The sequence below is a fragment of the Prinia subflava genome, chromosome 12, assembly GCF_021018805.1.
Source record: "Prinia subflava isolate CZ2003 ecotype Zambia chromosome 12, Cam_Psub_1.2, whole genome shotgun sequence".
Taxonomy (NCBI): Eukaryota; Metazoa; Chordata; class Aves; order Passeriformes; family Cisticolidae; genus Prinia; species Prinia subflava.
Window position 1 is genome coordinate 5,867,450 of NC_086258.1, and position 17,470 is coordinate 5,884,919.

General features: G+C 48.4%; 1 protein-coding gene across 2 annotated transcripts; it reads left to right on the plus strand.

Annotated features, from left to right (window-relative positions):
• Positions 1-205: 205 nt before the first annotated feature.
• Positions 206-16,354, plus strand: MIGA2 (mitoguardin 2). Of its 2 annotated transcripts, none has more exons than XM_063409990.1 (16): positions 206-337; positions 1,526-1,768; positions 2,392-2,602; positions 3,390-3,502; positions 5,451-5,562; positions 6,038-6,177; positions 7,618-7,735; positions 7,905-8,005; positions 8,485-8,600; positions 9,014-9,086; positions 9,300-9,386; positions 9,569-9,667; positions 10,040-10,174; positions 10,893-10,946; positions 11,902-12,018; positions 12,144-16,354. In XM_063409990.1, the coding sequence occupies exons 2-16, from the start codon at positions 1,673-1,675 to the stop codon at positions 12,345-12,347; spliced, it is 1,776 nt and encodes a 591-aa protein (XP_063266060.1). In that variant the 5' UTR covers positions 206-337; positions 1,526-1,672; the 3' UTR covers positions 12,348-16,354. The 2 variants fall into 2 exon arrangements, with proteins under 2 accessions (XP_063266060.1, XP_063266061.1); XM_063409991.1 differs by having other exon boundaries at positions 2,407-2,602.
• Positions 16,355-17,470: the final 1,116 nt, after the last annotated feature.

Below are 17,470 nucleotides of genomic sequence, written 5' to 3' on the forward strand. Positions count from 1 at the left end.
GGGTGGCGAGCGCAGCCCCTTTAAGCGCGACGGCGCCGGCGGGGGAGCTGTCAGCGCCCGCCAATAGGAAATCGCGCCGCGCTCCCCGCCCCTTCCCTTTGCGCTCCGCCGCGCTCGCCGCCGCATCCCCGAGCCGGGCGCGTTCCGATTGGTGCGGCGGCTGGCGGTTCTCCGCTCTGATTGGCTGGAATATGAAAGGAGGGCGGAGTCGCCGCTTGGCCCCGCCCCCGCGCGGGGTGGGCTGCGGCGCGGGGGAAGGAGACGCTGCCCTTCCGCGGCCATGGCGCGCGGCGCGGGGAGAGGGCGCCGAGCGGGGCCGCGCGCCCCCCCCGCCGCGGTGAGTGGTGCCGCCCGCGCCCGCTCGCGGCGGCCGGGCCCACCGGGCCGCACCATCGGTAGTGGGGGGTGGGGGAGCAGAGGGGAGCGCCGGTCCGGGGACCCCCAGCTGAAGGCGGTCAGGGGGGTGGGAGGCGCGGAGGGTGCGGGATCTCCGGGTGCGGGGACGGCGGGGATGCCTCCGGGGTGAATGAATGCAGGGGCCCGGGGATGCAGCACGGGTGAAGGCACCCGAGGGCGCAGGGGGGATGCTCAGGGATGCGGGGGTGCGGGGATGCTGCGGGGGGTGCGGGAGCCCTTTCTGCAGGGCCCAGCGTGCTGCAGTGCAGGTGCGGGGGTCCCGCGGGACGCTCCCCGCCGGGCCGGTGGGTTGGACCCCCGGCGCCGGGTGCCCACGGCGGGCAGGGCTGGGGAGGGATGCCCGGACAGAGGGGCTGCCTTGGGACCTCTGTGCCTGTACTCCCTGTCCCGGAATGGTCACCGCAGGCTGCTTTCTGTGCCGAAAATCCCTTGCACTTTGCTCCTCTCATCTCTGCTGCGCCCAGGACGTTGTGTTTAACCTTGTGGGCAGAGCCCGTGTCCGGAGGCTGCTCCCTGCGGGCTCCCGCTGCCCGGAGAACGTTCTATAAGGTGCTCCGGGGCGGTGGGTGCGGGGTGGGTGTCAGGAGGGGACCGAGCTTGGTCACCCGCGTTCTGGGGTCACACATCAGTGCCTGCTGTCGCTCTGTCCTTGACGTGAGCACGTCCCTACTGCCCAGCCTCGCTGGCAGCACTGAAACCTCCTGGGCACAAAAAAACCCTTTGGTTGGTGGCTCTTGAGAAGGGCTGTGATGCACAGAAAACTGTGTGAAAGCAGAGTCTTGGCAAACGAAAATATGTGTGTAGTTATTTGGGATAGTTGGGACTTTTTTTATATGGGGACTGCAAACAAAATCCCTCCAACCATGTGCAGCCAGGTCTGATATATGTAGAAATCTCTGGGAGCTGTCAAATCCCAGGGTGCTGCTGCTGTAGAGCAGTTTGGGAATCTGTCCCCATGGTTGGTAGGACAAGCAAAGGAATTGCTGCTGCTGGTGAGAAGATATTTTAGATTCGCTGCTCCGAGGACCTGGTGTGTGTTTTGTGAAGTGCAGGGAGGAGCAGGGTGTGTCCTCCCCTCACTCACCCGATTTTCCCCCTCTTCCTGCAGGACGAGGATTGTTGGATGAAGGCCAACTCCAGGACTCTCAGCCAGATGTCAGAGAAAAGTTGGATTCTTTTGTGAGCAGCTCACACAGCATCCACAAGTGCCCTTCCCCGTGGCAGCTGCTGAAGGTGCCAAGATCCCCGTGCAGACATGGCATTTAGAAGGACAGAGGGAATGTCCATTATGCAGGCCTTGGCCATGACCGTGGCAGAGATCCCCGTGTTCGTTTACACGACGTTTGGGCAGGTACAAGGAGCAGGAAAGGTTTTCCTGTCACATTCCTTGGGCTGGCGCTGTGGGGTTGTCTGTGGGACAATGGGGTGGTGCTGGGGGACCTGGGCAGTTTGAGGGGTTGGAGGAATTGCAGAGGGAGTTTGGGGTGGTGGAAGAGAGTTGTTCTGAGTGGGCTTGGAGAGGAGAGAAAAGCACTTCCCACATCCCTCCCTAGGAGAACACCCAGGTTCAATCTTTCTCTTCATCAAAGGTGCTAAAAAAAGACATGTCTTTTAAAGACGAGTAATATGTTTCCCACTGGTACCGATGCAGCACTTGGAGCAGTAAAGCTTAGCTTCACACCAGGGTTTCAGAGCTGAATTTGGGTAACCTGGATTGCATCTGTCCCAGGCTGTGTGCAGATTTTGCAGTGTATTTTGGCAATGAGGATCGAGACCAAGTTCTCCAGGTCCTGTCAAAATGATGCTCCACAGTCTCTTTGCTGCAGTCTTAGTCGTGTAGCAGGGGGCGTGTTTTATGGTGGGAGGGTACAGCCAAGGTGTTTCATGATTAACACTGTTCTTAATTTTTATTTAAAAAAAGGGCAGTGGAACTGGATTTTCATTGTTGCTCTTCCATTTCTTTTGTGTTTAAAGTCTGTCTTCTCTCAGCTGCGGCTCTCTCCAGGCCTGCGCAAGGTGCTGTTTGCCACAGCTCTGGGCACGGTGGCCTTGGCTCTTGCAGCTCATCAGCTGAAGCGGCGGCGCCGCCGGAAGAAGCAAATCGCTCCGGACAAGGGTGGCTTCAAGCCGGGAGGGATCACGGTGCCCATCCTGCCAACAAGGAGGGTCTCCTCTGTCAAGAAAGGTTGGCAGAAAGGGAAAAATCCCCTAGGAGGTTGCACAGGGAGCGATGGGAGGGTGTGGGGAGTGGAAAGCAAATCTGTGTAGTGGTGTGGAATGAAGTGGGAATTCTGAAGTGCAGTGCTGTGAGCACGGGGTTTGGGGAGCAAAGGGAGAGACTCTGAGCTCACAGTCCTGGGGAACAAAAGGTGTCCTGGTGTTTTCCCTGAGGTTTGCAGTTTCCTGTAGGCAGCCTGTGGACCATTACCAGGCTGCCCCAATAGTAACGACCTGGGCATGCAGTGACCTGGTTGTGCATTGATCTCGTGATGTCAGTGCTCAGCTGAGGGGAGGGGAGGGTGGCCCGAGCCAGGCTGGGCAGTTGGAAGTGTCCATCCAGCTCTGTGGTGACTCCCAGACCCTGGACAGCTTCCTCACCTGCTTGTACTTTAGGGGTAAGACTGACCCAGGTTTTCAGCAAAGCACATTAGGAATTAAGCATTTATTTGGTGAAACATGAGAATCAAGGGAGCAATGTACATGTTCTGCCTGTTCTGAGGGAAGGTGGAGGAGTTTTTGCTTGATTGTTTCCACTTGCTTCTTGCTGTCCATAAGCAGTGAATACGTCCTCAGCCTCAGATCCCCACTGACAGCAGTCTCAGAGCAAAGCAGAGCAGACAGGAGATCTGTGGCGTATTTCTAGGTATTGGATACTGCTTTGCCCATTCACAGTTACACTGGACAAGGTGATGTTCCCTGCTGCAATCACCTGGGCCTAAAATCCTGGTTTTGTGTGACCTTCCCAACTGCAGGATACTCCAGCAGGAGAGTGCAGAGCCCTGGCAGCAAGAGCAATGACACACTCAGCGGGATTTCCTCCATTGAGCCCAGCAAACATTCCAGTTCCTCCCACAGCCTCGCCTCGGTAAGGGCCTCGTTAGCAGGGCTGGGAGATGTCAGTGCACGTACCTGTCACGAGGTCACCAAGTCCTTGGGCTTGTGGTGGCCCATGGAGCAGAACAGGTTGCAGTATAATTGTAGGGCGGGTTCTGATGTTAACCTTGCACTGAATGTCTGGAGTTCCCTGTGAGCAGCAGTTTTTTGTGGCCAGGAGCTCCAGGGTTCCTTTGCCAGTTCTTTGGCCAAGGAGGATTCGCACATGTCCCCTGTGGGACATGGCCATGATTCCTTGGAGCTCTCTGTGACCCCCTCAAGGAGTTGGGCTGGGTTGTTTCTGGGTCTCACAGCAATGAGGAGCTTGTTTGCTTCCCTCTATGGCAGGGGTTTGGGTGGCCCAGCAGCCTCTCCCTTCTGTGCTGGGGCTGCTCACAGCTTGCTTTGTTTTCTTAAACCAAATTAACTACCACAATCTGATAGCTCTGTTCAGGAAATAGCACAGGGTGAGAACACAGCCTAGTCATTCTGCCTCCCCCAAAGCCAAAAACCAGCCTATGAGTACAGGTAATTCAGGCTTAACCAGGCAGGAGAAGCCATCAGTGCTTATATCCACATTTTGTGAGACCAAAACTGGAAGCATTTGGTTCTTCAAGAGCTATTTCACATCCCCATTGCTCAGAGTTAACATTCTCTTGGAGCAGGGGGGACACAGATGAACCTCTGTGAATTGCTGCAAAGTCCTCCCTCATCATCGCCTGGGCCAGAGGCTGCTTGGCAATGCCGGGACAAGGAGAGGGAAAAATGATCCCTTTGAAAGGAGCTGTCGGGTGCCAGCACTCCTCAGCACATGCTGGTGTTGCTGTTTTTAGTACAGCTAAAGCAGCAGGAGTTGCCAAACCCCGTGCTGACCGAGGCGTGTCTCCAGCAGGCGGCAGTGCCGGCACAGCATTCCCTGGGAGGTGTGATGGGATGTGTCCCTGAGCACCGAGCTGTGTCCAGCTCTGGCCTCTTTCCCCTCCACAGGGACTCACATCCATGTAATTCCCTCATGGCTTCTCAATTCACACAGATGCTGTCCAGGTTTTGTATCACTCTTTAAATAAAAAATAATCCATAAATATCTTTTTCCATTGCTGGTGCTTAGGTGAGGATATCCCCATGGAGAGGCATCTGTTTCTATATGGATGAGCTGACCCCGTACTTACAGGTTTTATATTACTTGGTGGAAAAACAGCCCATCCTTTGCACAGCTGCAGGTTTTGCCTGTGCTCTCATTTGCTTCCTGGGCTCTTCTTTACCATCCAGTAAGTAAATTGGCAGCAGTGAACTGATGGTTTGCAGTTTGGGATCTCAAGGTGATTTATTAACAGTCCACAGGGATTGATCATAGGAGTCAGGACAGGAATTCATCTGTCAGCTGATTATTGTAGCTTTTTTTAGTACCAGGCTGATGTTTGGACATCCTTCTGTAAGCCACAAGAAAACACTAGTCACTGATAGTGTTGAATCCAGCACTTTATTGGGTCAGATTTTAGAATATTTTGGACAAATCTGAACTGACACTGCCCTGTGGATTGTCAAGCTCAGCCCTCCCAGGACAGGGTCTGGTTACAAAGAGAAGAGTGAGGATTCCCCTTGCCCTCTGGGGAATCCTCAGCTGTATTTTTTCTGGGAAGCTGTTTCTTTTGTTTGGGCTGTGCTTGCTTCCTTGCCACCAGTGTTTTTTGTACAGGCAGCTGGGGCTGACATGAGCTTTCCATCAAAATCCTGGTGCCTTTGTAGTGATTGCTTTGGAGCTTTCCTGGGCTGTTTCCTCCATCAGTGCTCTCTTTTTAGTGCTCATCAGTACGGGGGAGCACAAGGGCAGACATGGAGAAGGAAAATGGCTTTTTGCTGAAGGCTGGTGGCATTTGTTTGATCTTACCATCTTAAGAGAATTCAAAAGGCATTTGCTGGCATCTGCTCCCTTCCTGCAGATGGTAGCCGTCAACTCCTCAAGTCCAATACCCCCAGGGATGTGGGAGGCCCAGGCAATGGGAGATGCTGGAGCCATGGGTGATTCCAGTGCAGAAAGCCTCTACGTTCAAGGTAAGCAGGCACAAGGGTACATTGCTCTGGGGGGGTTGTTTATCACTGTGAGAGCAAGAAGGGGCTGAGAATTGACACAGAGCATCAGCAGCTCAATGTAGAGCTCTAACAGAAACTTCCATTCTCAATTTAAGCTCAAATAAAAATCCCATCTTCTATTAAAAAGAAACAAACCTTTTTTGTCAGTGAATAATTTACTTCCAAAATAGTGTTCTCAAGCAACAGGCTCATCTTGTGCAGAGAACAGTATTTTGGCAGTAGCATGGATGATGCTTTAACCAGTTGGGGGATGTTCTCCTTCTAATCCAAAATAAACCATATTTAAACAGGAAAGAAATAGAATATGCTTTTTCTTTCTGTTGGGGAGGGATTTCCCTCTTTGCTGGATTGTCTGAGTGAGCAAAGACTCATCCTGTATCTCTTTGTTCGTGAGTGCCTCAGGACTCTCACAGACAGCATTTGGTTGGGTTTCCAGGCATGGAGCTGTTTGAGGAGGCCCTGCAGAAATGGGAACAGGCACTGAGCATCAGGCAGAGGGACAGTGCTTGTACCAGCACCCCTGTGCCCTGGGACAGCAGGAAACAGCAAGAGAGCATGTCTGAGAACATCTCAGAGGTAGGTCCCCACATGCTGAAAGGCCAGCCTGGGTGCTGGAAGCAGTGAACAGTGGGAGATTAAAAGGAGAGCAAATTAAGGGCAGAGTCAGGGCAGACTCTGTTTAAGAGCTGTCTGTATCTGCAGCTTCCTTATGCAATAGGAGTGGGTGTTTTTAATTTCTTTCTCTTTTTAATACGTCTCGCCCCCTCATTCCCCAGCGTTTCCATCCACCTTCCAGCCTGGTGTCACTCACTGTCACACGTGTCCTCCTGTGGCACAGCCTGTGGTGAGAAAAGGCTGTGCTGCATGCAGCACTGCTTTGGCTGGCAGTGGTGTCTCTGTAACTTTTTAATGCATTTAAAGTGGAGATTTTGATGGTCATGGCCACTTCTGGGAGCTGGGTGGAGGGCAGAGCCCAGCTCTGTGTGTGTGGATGAGGAAAGCAGTGGTAATTTGGTGGGAGCTGGGTATGGCCCTGATCTCTGCAGGGAGATGTGTACCTCACTCAGCCTCTGCAGCTACAGAAACCAGGATTTTAGGACAGCCCCTTGCTGTCTGGGACTTGAGGACTATGCAGGGAAGACCTGTGTTAAGGGAGATTTAAACTAGAATGGCTCAGTTACAGCCTGCTGTAACTCAGGACTGTGAAAGGAGCTGAACTCCCAACTCTCAAGGAGTTGTCACTGGAAAAAAAGTGTTCCCAGCCTTTTGTAAACAGAGTCTGGTGTAGTAAGTATGTGGGACATTTGTCTTTTATGCTGGATAATATTTATCCAAGTCAAATCTGGATTCTGTTGTTGTTGGCTCTCCTTGAAGGGCCCTGTAGTGTTTCTAAAATTGCCTTAAAACCAGTTGATTCATTATGAAAATAGATTTTGTGCTTCTTATTAATGCTTCTGTCTTCTGGGTGAGATACTCATGCACACATAGGGGCAAGATGCTGTTTAAGTCTTATTTTCCCCACACCTTTTTTCTCCCATCCTCCTGTGTTGCTTACAGCAAGCTTTGCTTATGCCCAGCTCCTTAATCTAAATATTCTGTTACCCAGTTCTGGTTATCCCATTGTATTCAACACAGGTTTCCTGATGTGATTCCTCCTGGAAGTTAGGCCAAAGTCAAAAGGCAGGAGATTTAAGTGGTGTATAACTTATTAAAATACCTGTTTTTCTGGGTGGCAGGTTAAAGTTCTTCAGTTCTTTCTTCCTTTTTTAACAGGAAAACAAAATTGTGAAGCTCAAAAGCCAGAGTAGGCTCTGTAGAAGGCTCTGTAGAAGCTTCCCTCCCCGTGCATTATTAGCTGCATTATAGGATTAATGACTCCTCTCTCTTTTTATTTTTAATCACTTAATCTGCAGACTGCAAATCCCATTTTTACTGAAAATTTCCTCTCATTTTTGTGCTGTCCAATCTGTCTGTGCCCAGCTGGCTTTCTAAGGGTGACATTTCTGTGTGTTCCAGGAGGAGTCCCAGAAAAGGGAGTTTGCTGAGAAGCTGGAGTCCCTCTTGCACCGAGCCTACCACCTCCAGGAAGAGTTTGGCTCCTCGCTCCCGTCGGACAGCGTGCTGCTGGATTTGGGTAGGGCACCTGGCTGCAGTAAAATGCCAATTTCCTGCTTGCTTTTATGTCTTTTCTGTTAGCCAGGTAAAGGAGGAGTGACAAAGCGGGAGTGGAAGAGAGCACAAGGAGCTGAGAGGAGTGTTGGTCCATGAATTCCCAACACATGTGGCTTATTTCTCTTCTCCAGAGAAGACTTTGATGCTTCCACTGGCGGATGGATCCCTGAGGCTGCGGACGGATGATGAGGACAGCTCAGCCTCGGAGGATTCCTTCTTCTCTGCAGCAGAGGTGACTGAAGTGTCAGCTGTGTGTCACAGCCCCGTGGCCTGGAGGGAAGGCACAAAGGCAGCAGAGCCAAACACATCTTGGGAGAGGAAGATGATCAAACACAGAGCAACAACCCCGGGCTGGGAGGTTCATGACGGATGTTAGGAAGATTTTAATGAGAGGGATGGTGCAGGCTTTTCCACCAGTGCTTCCATGTCATCTTACCTACTGTAGAAAACATGCCATAACAGCTAGGAAAGTGCTGTTATCTAATGTAAGATGGCTTGGTGGTGTAAATTTATGGAATTTACAGTGTCAGAGCTGAGTCAGCTTTTGGTGAAAGAAGAAATATATTTGCCTGAAACAATTGTCACTGACAAACTTTGCTAGCTGAAGATTCACTGAAGAAGGCCCACCTTGCTTGTGTGCAGTTAGTTGTGTATTTGCAAATATTTAATGAGCTCATTTTGTTCTTCCCATGTCTCTTGTTACCTCTACAGCTCTTTGACTCTCTCCCCTTTGAGGAAATGCCATTCCACCTGTCCAAGCCAGTGGCAGCATACGAAGAAGCTCTGCAGTTGGTGAAAGAAGGGAAGGTCGCCTGCCGGACGCTGAGGTGAAGAGGCAGCTGGAGCTGTGGGACCTTGTGTCCCCCAAGGCACTGTGAACACATCACCTGCCTTTGAGCCCCATAGCCAAAATTACCCTTTGGGGTCATAAAAGCCCATCATCTTTCCTGCTGGTTAGGCCTTCCCAGGGAATTAACCCCAGGGACTCACATGTTAAGAAAGAGTAATTGTCCCAGGAAATTAGGGATGGGAAGTGTGACTGTTCAGGGAGGCTGGCACAGTCCTGTACCAGCCTGGCAGAGGTGCTCTGTTTCTCCAAGGAGCTGGATAAAGGGAATGTGACTGTTCCTTTCTCCTATGCACAGACTGGGAATTTAGTTTTTTGTTTTTAGGGGACCATAGTTGTAGGAACACCAACACCAGAACTGGAATTCACACAGTTCTTCCCCTTTCCCTCTAGGACAGAGCTCCTTGGCTGCTACAGTGACCAGGATTTCCTGGCGAAGCTGCATTGTGTCAGGCAGGCATTCCAGGTGAGAATGGCTCCAGGCTCTGGGATTTCCATGGCACATGGTGCCAGCAGCATGTTCCTGGAGAGTGCAGTTTTATTTCCTATGTTCCAGCTTATTAAAAGTTAACAACACTGGTGTGTGCAGCAATGCGCTGCTTCACTGTTTTTTTTTCTCCCAAGTCAGAATTTGAGGGTGTGTAGGAGCTCACAGGAGACATCTGTGTTCCCTTTGCAGGAGCTGCTGGAGGATGAAAGCAATCAGCTGTTTTTTGGGGAGGTTGGGAAGCAGATGGTGATAGGACTGATGACAAAAGCTGAAAAGGTAGGACGTTTTTGTAACAACTAAACTGTGTCTTGAGCACACTTGTTCCCCTGTCCCAACTCACAGTTTGTCGAGTATGTTGGAAGAAGAAAACTTCATCTGCATGCTGGTGACTACTGTGATGTTGATGTCAGCTCAGATCCAAGTAGTCAAACTTCTGTTTTGTTTCTCTGTTCTCCCAGAATCCCAAAGCTTTCCTGGAAAGCTATGAGGAGATGCTGCGTTATGCCTTGAAGCAAGAGACCTGGCCGACCACTCAGCAGGAGCTGGAGGGAAGAGGGGTTGGTAAAGACATTGTCTTTACAGAGTTGTAGAGGAGTTAGAAGATAATCCTTGCCCAGAGAGGTTGTGGAATTCCCATCCCTGGAAGTGCTCAAGGCCAGGCTGGGTGGGCCTTGAAGCAACCTGGTTAAGTGGAAGGTGTCCCTGTCCACGGTAGGGGATGGAACTGGATGGTTTTAAAGTCCCTTACAAAGCAAACCACTGTGATTGTGTTATAATGCATATGTAGGAATGGCCTAGGAGTGAAACACCTGCTGTTAAAATACGATTACATTGACTTCAGCTTGTTACATCCTCTAACTTCAAACCAAAAGAGCCCGTCTTTCTTTTTAAAACCTGTTCCCTTTACAGACTGCTTTGCTCCCTGACAGGTGGTGTGCATGAGCTTCTTTGATATTGTGCTGGACTTCATCCTCATGGATGCTTTTGAGGATCTGGAGAACCCTCCCTCCTCCGTGCTGGCTGTGCTGCGCAACCGCTGGCTGTCCGACAGCTTCAAGGAGACGGTGCGTGGATGGGAGTGCTGGTGTGAGTGTGAGAGCAGTGCCAAGGCCAGCAAAGAGCATAACCTCATCTTTCCTGGCTGAGCTGAATTCTCTCTTTATAAATGCCACGCTTTCCTGAAGCTCCAAACAACAGTCTTCTTGTGCATGGAAACTGTTTACGGGAAAGCTTTCCTTATTTTGAAAGCATCTGGTTGGCAACCAGACTTATGGCTCTAGGGGCCTTTATCAGTGGTGCCATGGAGATGTTAAAAGATGACAGCACCTATTTTTATGAATGAGAATAAAAGGGCCAAAATATAGGGAAAAATCTGTGGATTTTAGCATGTGGCCATTCATTCTGGCAGTACCTCAGCAGACACTGAAGCTCAAATTGCAAAGCTTTCCTTTAGTCCTGCCTCTCAGCTGTATTTTTAAGAGTGATTATTTTGATAGACTGAGAGTAAAATGGCACTTTGTAACAGCTGTCTGCTTACAGGGGATCCTGGGCTGTTGGGCAACTATGTCAGATCATATTAACAATCTTCAAAAACCCTTTGGCTTCTCTGGAATGGATCTGAAGTGGCTAAATCTGCTTCCAGTTTGCTTCAATTTTGTCATTTTACAGTTATTGGCACAAAAGGGTGACTGCTTTGATGTTTTGATGACAATGTGTTGGTAAACACATTGGGGTTTTTTGGGGTAATCCCAGTAACTAATGGGCTCTTTGTGTTACCTGTAGGCTCTAGCAACTGCTTGCTGGTCAGTTCTGAAAGCAAAAAGGAGGCTTCTGATGGTAAGCAAAATTAGTCAAAAGGGAAAGAATCTAGTGTATTTGAGGCTGAAAAGAGAACACATAGATCTTGACAAAGTGTGAAATCTCAAGTGGTAGAAGACTGAACAGAGTCATGTTCTTTGTGATGCTTTAGACCCTGGGGTCCTGCAGTCACAGCTCCAGTGCTGTGCCAGTATTTTACTGAATCAGTCGGAGTTTATTCTGCCTTTTTCTTAATGTGAGGATTCAAATTACAGTGTTGCCTGTCTGGTATTCCCTCTCCGTGCTCACAATGCTGTAGGAATGGCCACAGACCCCAGGCAACAAGGGACTGCTCCTGAATTGTACTTTCCCTGCTGGCAGCAAAAGGATTGGTTCAGGCACTGCTCCACTCCTCAATGCTAATTAGCCATTATTTCATGAGTTTCACTTAAATCTGTGACTTCCTAAAGTATCACAGCAGACGAGTTTATGGAGCAGGGGAACAGGAAGCCACAACTTCACAACCCTGGTTCTGCCACGGGGTCTGTGGCCTCTGGCAAGTTTTCAGCTCGATCCCACAGCCAGCTGTTAGACAGGGTTTGGCTCCTGAGATGGCACAGAGAGAAATGAGAGCACTGGAAGCTCTACTGGTGCTGTCATGCAGTAGCTCTGCCTTGGATATTTGCATGTCCTTTCCTAGCTTGGTCAGCAAATTATAAATAGAGGCTATAAAGGCTGGCTGGTGATTGCTTTTCATTTTCTTCTGTTCATTTTCCTCTTGAAATAGCAGTTTAGAAACATGAAGATGAAAAGCCCTAGTCATCCTTTAAGGGATCTGAAAGATAAATGTAGTTTTGTAGGAAGAGATGTTCCAAATAGCTCTTAACTTGAGTTACTGAAGCTTTCTGGTAGGGAGGTTGGTGGCTGATATGCAATAAGCTGCTAATTCTGTCTGAGAATGAAGACCAACTAATTCTGTCCTTCCCTGTGACAGGTACCAGATGGCTTTATCTCTCATTTCTACTCCGTATCGGAGCATGTCAGTCCTGTTCTAGCCTTTGGTTTTCTGGGGCCCAAGCAGCAGCTATCCGAAGTCTGCAGTTTCTTCAAGGTAAGGTGGCTTTTCTGTACCTCATCTGTGTGGGACTCCTGTCTGCTGGCTTAAAGCTGCTGATTAAAGTGTACCCTTGGTGGCTGGTGGAGGAGGTGTGACTGTAAACCTTCCTTTTCTCGCAGCACCAGATCGTGCAGTATCTGAAGGACATGTTTGACTTTGACAACGTGAGGTACACGACAGTGCAGCTGCTGGCAGAGGACATTTTGCAGCTGTCGCGGCGGCGCAGCGAGATCCTCTTGGGATATCTGGGCGCCGAGACCTCCCCGGAGATGAACGGCACCATCCCTGGGGACACCGAGCCGCTGAAGGAGGAGCTCATCTGATGTCAGTGGGGGAAAACACTTTTGTACAAGGACCTTGTTCTCCCAGAGATGGATAAAACTACCCGCAAAGTGCAGCGGTGGCAGCAAGACTATGTGAGCTCACAGCAATCTGGCGGGACCTTCTGCTTTTTTTAGCCAGTAGTGTTTGCTGGGATGGATCCAGGACCACTTGCCAACTTATGGTTTGAATTTCTTCTTTGTTCCACCTTCCTGTCATTATTATTAATTTCAATCTGTCATGTATACATTGTGTCCTGAACTGCCTGGGCCCAGATTTTTGCCCAATTCTCTTAAATGGGGCAATGTATGTACCTGTTTTGCCTTTGTGTTTTCTGGGAGGTGAATCCCTGATGTTTACGATTGTGTGTGGGAACAGGAATATTGTTGGTAAATTCTCCACTTGACCATTAGCTTCTCAAGGAGGCTTTGCTTGCTTTGGGATTTTTATTACTGTTCTTCTCTGCTGTGTTCCTACAGACATTAATTACTGCTGATTTTTACCTTAAGTGTGTTAACATATGCAATGTGACTAGCAAAGATTTCTTTCCCGGGGAGGAAGAAATAGTTCTGTAAAGCACTGAAGTAAAATGCAGACTTTTGTAAGCAGTCTGAAGCCTTAGGGAAATTGGTCTGTTCCCTTGGTATTGCTGCTCTTTTCAGATCAGATGACGAGCTCTGTTTCCTGGTCGTCCTTGCTTAGGAGGTTGCTGAGGTCTGTGTTTGCCCCTAAGGTAGGTTAGTGTGAGGAGTGGGGGGGAATTTGCATCCTGCCTGTGCTCGCACAAAGTCTCTGACATCCATCAAAGTGCCTTGCTGGATTTCAGAATGAGCCAGCAGCAGTTTCTGCTGGGTAGGAGGTGTGGGGTGTGTACAAGCAGGGGGAAAGGGTAATAGCGTGGTGCCTATTGTTGTTGTGCACAGGGTAGTGAGAGGTGTAGATGCTGGGTGTGAGGTTATGTGTGTGGATAGTTGGAGAGCTGGGATCAAGTTTCTAGAGAGGAAATGACTCTTTACAGTCTGTCAGTTTGAAGAAACACAGCATAATTTTGGGTATTGATCAAAAGTGTGTGTGTTTATGGTAGTGCTTGTCAAATGCTGTGATCCTGACTGCCCAGCCAGCACCTGCAGGCTGGCTGCTTTGGGATGTGAGGTGAGTTGGAGACTCGTGTAGGACAGCAGCAGAGGAGTGTGCTGGACGTAGTGATCATAAAAATCACAGAATAATAGAATATGCTGAGTTGGAAGGGACACATCAGGATTGAGTCCAACTTCTGTCTCTGCAGAGGACACCCCAACATTCCGTGTGCTGAGGGAGTTGTCCAGACTTCTTGAACTCTGTCAGGATTGGTGCTGTGACCGCTTCCCTGGAGAGCCTGTTCAGTGCCCAGCCACTCTCTGGGTAGAAAACCTTTTCCTGATATCCAACCTAAACCTCTCCTGACTCAGCTTCATGCCACAGACTTGAGGCGGTCCTGGCTTTTGTGTGAGGTTTGCAATGATTTGCTGAGTTCTCTGTGAGTACAATGCCACAGCTAAAAGTAGAGGTCCAGCCTGTGCCTTCTTCCGTTTCAGTCCACATACAGGTCCAAGTCCAGCCCTCGAAATGAGGCGGTCTTCAGGACTTCCACAAAAACATGAGCCTCACTGTTTTTGTTCCAGACTGATTAGTTACCCCTTGTGCCTGTTCTGGGTGAAAGACACAAGGCTTACCTGGATGTATTTTTGCAAGTGGAAAAAATATGTAAGAATCTGGAATTTCCATATGAGTGGAAAGTCGGTGTGTGGGCTTGGAGAATACAAATGCTTTCTTCCTCTTCAGATATCTAATGTGGATTCTGCTGGTAAAAGCAGGAAGGAAGTAAACAGAGAAAAAAAAGTAAACAGGAGCATGTAAAAGGAGCAGATAAATGTGCTGTGCCATGTATTTTAGGGACACCCTCCCTGAGCAGGGAGGTGGGAGCAGATGACCCGCTGTGATTCCTTCTAACCTGACCCATTCCGTGGTTCTGTGATTCCTTGAAATGCTCCTGAGATGTTTGCGGGGGGGCTAGTAGAGCACAGTAACATCTGGTGCTCTGTAAGCACATCAGACTGATGTGGCTTATCCTGGAAACCAGATTAATGCAATAAACAGGACAATGCTGAGGCAGAAATTAGGAGCAGCTGCCCCAAGTGAGGCTGCGTGGAATAAACTGTTATGAGAAGGATTTAAGAGACAGCAGTTGAAACTAGGAAAGGTCTCTCAGGTGTCTTGCTGCTGGCAGTGTGCAGGAAGAGAAGAAATGGAGGATGTTGTAGTAGCATGACACACCTGCCACATATAAACTGTGATTTGAAAGTATGGTATATTCTGAAAGCAAGTTACTTTGCCAAAAAAATGATGTTGATAGTGCTTTGTGCTCTTATATGGCTGGTTTAGAAGAAAGTCACTTCAGCAGCTTTTGTACAGCGGTTAAAAAGATGCTAAAATGTGAAGATTAATATAATGAGATGGACTGTAATTCTAAACAATCAGTGCTGTTAAATTCTCATTTTTAGTGTTGTTTTATGTGTATTTATTTACTGTTTTGAGTGTCTTTGGCCTCAGTGCTGGGGCAGCCTGCCTGTTTTGTGCACAGACAAGAACACTGGCTGCTGGCATTGGGCTTTTGCAGGAGAGGGTACTGAAACAGGGTCCCCCTGAAGCAAACACTAACTTGCACTGTGGCTTTTTAAGCTGAGAAATTGTAAATTCCTAATCACTCAAATGAAGAAAGACTGTTTTATTACAGCTTGATGCTTTTCTTTAGCCCTTATTGCAAGTAGGTTACACAGCCCTCCCAGTGAAGGTAACGAGGAATCTGCCTCGGGAACATCTGCAGCCTCTTGAAGGTCGAGTTCTCCGCCTTTTCCCGCCAGCGGTGACTTGGTCCTGCACCAGCCGAGGATGTTTGCCGAGACAAACTGGTTTTATCTTTACTGGGATGGATGTTAAGCTTCTCTACACCTCCCCCTCACTTCATCTCTGCTTTTTGTCCCTCCCCAGTCCCAGTGTAGCTCAAGAGGAAAGGCAGGGAGGTGTCTGCAGCCTCTGAAGGGAACTCCAAGGATCAGTGGGTTGACAGGAGCTGTTCCTGTGGAAGAAGCTTTTCCTGGCCTGAGCAGTGGTGTCAGGGACTTGCTGTGTTCAAGTCCTTTGGATGCAGCCCTCAGGTGATCCCACCCAGAGCAGTCACCAAAAGGTGACTCTTGTGCTCACCTGTATTGCAGGGTGGAGATAAAGGGTGTGATGGAATACCTGCCTGCCCTCTGGCTTCCTGAGATCCCTGGAAAATCCCTTCCCCAGCACATTGTGTTCAGCAATGGAAATTATTCAGTATTAGTAGTGGCTGTGTATTCAGGTAGAATCCCTTGAGATAAGACATTCGCCTTTTTTGTGACGAACCCTTATTCTCAAGGGGTTAAATCATCCTGGGCTGACACTTGCAAGATTTTAGCACTGATGGGGATTTGAAGTAGCTTAGCAGCTATGAAATAAAATCCCTCAATAATGTCTGATGCTTAAACAGAATTTAAAATATGCATGACTTTCATTTTTTATGTGGAGGTTGTAACAAGCTTCATCAGAGGTTAAAGTACATCCTTGGTACTTTAGTATGTATGTAGAGGCTATGCCAAATGGCTCTAGGAGGGTCTTTATGATCTTTTAAGCACATTAATAAAAAATTATGAGGAAAAATCTGCCCTTTATCTGCAGGATCAGTGTGGCTTTGAAGAGCATGACTTGTGTTGTCTCATACAGGGAGGTGGGAAAGCAAGATTTTATTTATCCCTTTTCAGTAGAACATTCCTCTGCCATATCTGAAACTAATGAATGTAAACTTGTGCCTATTTTTCTCTTGATTTCCTAAAGGTGTAAAAATCTGTTCTTATTTTGCTTCTGTCTTTTTCTTTGCAGCTAATTTTTTAAAAATATCTTTAATCTTAGGATGTGGGCATTACAAGTAAAATAAAACTTTCCTTCATGATTGTGGTTTTTGTTCCTAAATTTCCTGGTGAAACATGCTAGAAACTCAGTCTTTGGTTTCGGATTTAGGTGACAGTTGTGGTGGCACCTCTGCTGCTAGTGATGGTATCAAACAAGTCTTGCTGTTCCTAGGGCTAAAATGAGGAACTTGAAAGGTTTAAATGTAAAATCAAAAGGTTCAATTGCATGGGGAGTCTTCCTGGGTCTACTGACAAGTCCACAGATGAAGTGGGCTATAAAGTAAACAAAACAACTCTGTGTACTTTGAGCTGTGGTTGGAAACTGGGGGCTTTCATTTTTCAGATTTTTCTGTGGTGGTTTGGCTGTGGTGGGGTGAGGTGTGAGCAGGCTGTGATGAAGAGATAACAGAAATCCCACTGAGAAGCAGAACCTCTTAAACATTGTCCAAGTCCTGTAGCACTTACCAGTTTCCCAAACTCTGTGAAACCCCAAAGTCTGCGGGTTGGTATCAGAGCTGCCTATCTGCTGAGCAAGGCAAGAAAATCATCTCCTTGCTCTTCTGAAACAACTACAGTTGATTTAAATACTTTCATTTTCAAACCATAGAGAAACCAGACTGAATCAGATTGGCTGTTTCTTCCACAGTGATTAAAATTTCATCCCTATGCTTAAAAAAAGTAAAAACGAGTCTCTGTTAGCATTAATGCAAGCCTGTCATGAACTCCGATATATGCAAATAAAATGTTCGTGGATAGGAAAATTTTTGTCTCACGCCACACCCTGATCATTAGTTGAGAGAGTTAAAAGGAGTTTATCTCAGTTTCCATGGAGTCAGACTCCACACTCATTACAGCTCCAGAGCAGCTCCAGCTCTTTGTGCTTTCTTGTGCTGAGGCACAGAGCAAAGGCTGCTCCGTGTATTGACACTTTTTTTCTCCTGTTCAGGAAGGAGTGGGTGAATACAGCAATGAAGCCCACAATTTTCAGTACTTGTCATGGTACATAGATCAAATGTAATCCACTCTGCCAGCATAACTCTACATTGAATAGCTTGGAAAGGAGGAGATTTATTTAACTTGAATAATGAAAGGAGTAAATCACTCATGCTCCCTCATAGCAGTCTTCTGTGATGAACTGAGCTCCTGCAGTAAATATT

Bases quoted from the DNA above. Each gene is read 5' to 3' on its own strand.
- MIGA2 (XM_063409990.1), top strand. From the start codon at position 1,673: ATGGCATTTAGAAGGACAGAGGGAATGTCCATTATGCAGGCCTTGGCC. The intron at 8,601-9,013 runs GTGAAGAGGCAG...CTTTCCCTCTAG, and splicing joins GTCGCCTGCCGGACGCTGAG to GACAGAGCTCCTTGGCTGCT. The intron at 10,175-10,892 runs GTGCGTGGATGG...TGTTACCTGTAG, and splicing joins CCGACAGCTTCAAGGAGACG to GCTCTAGCAACTGCTTGCTG.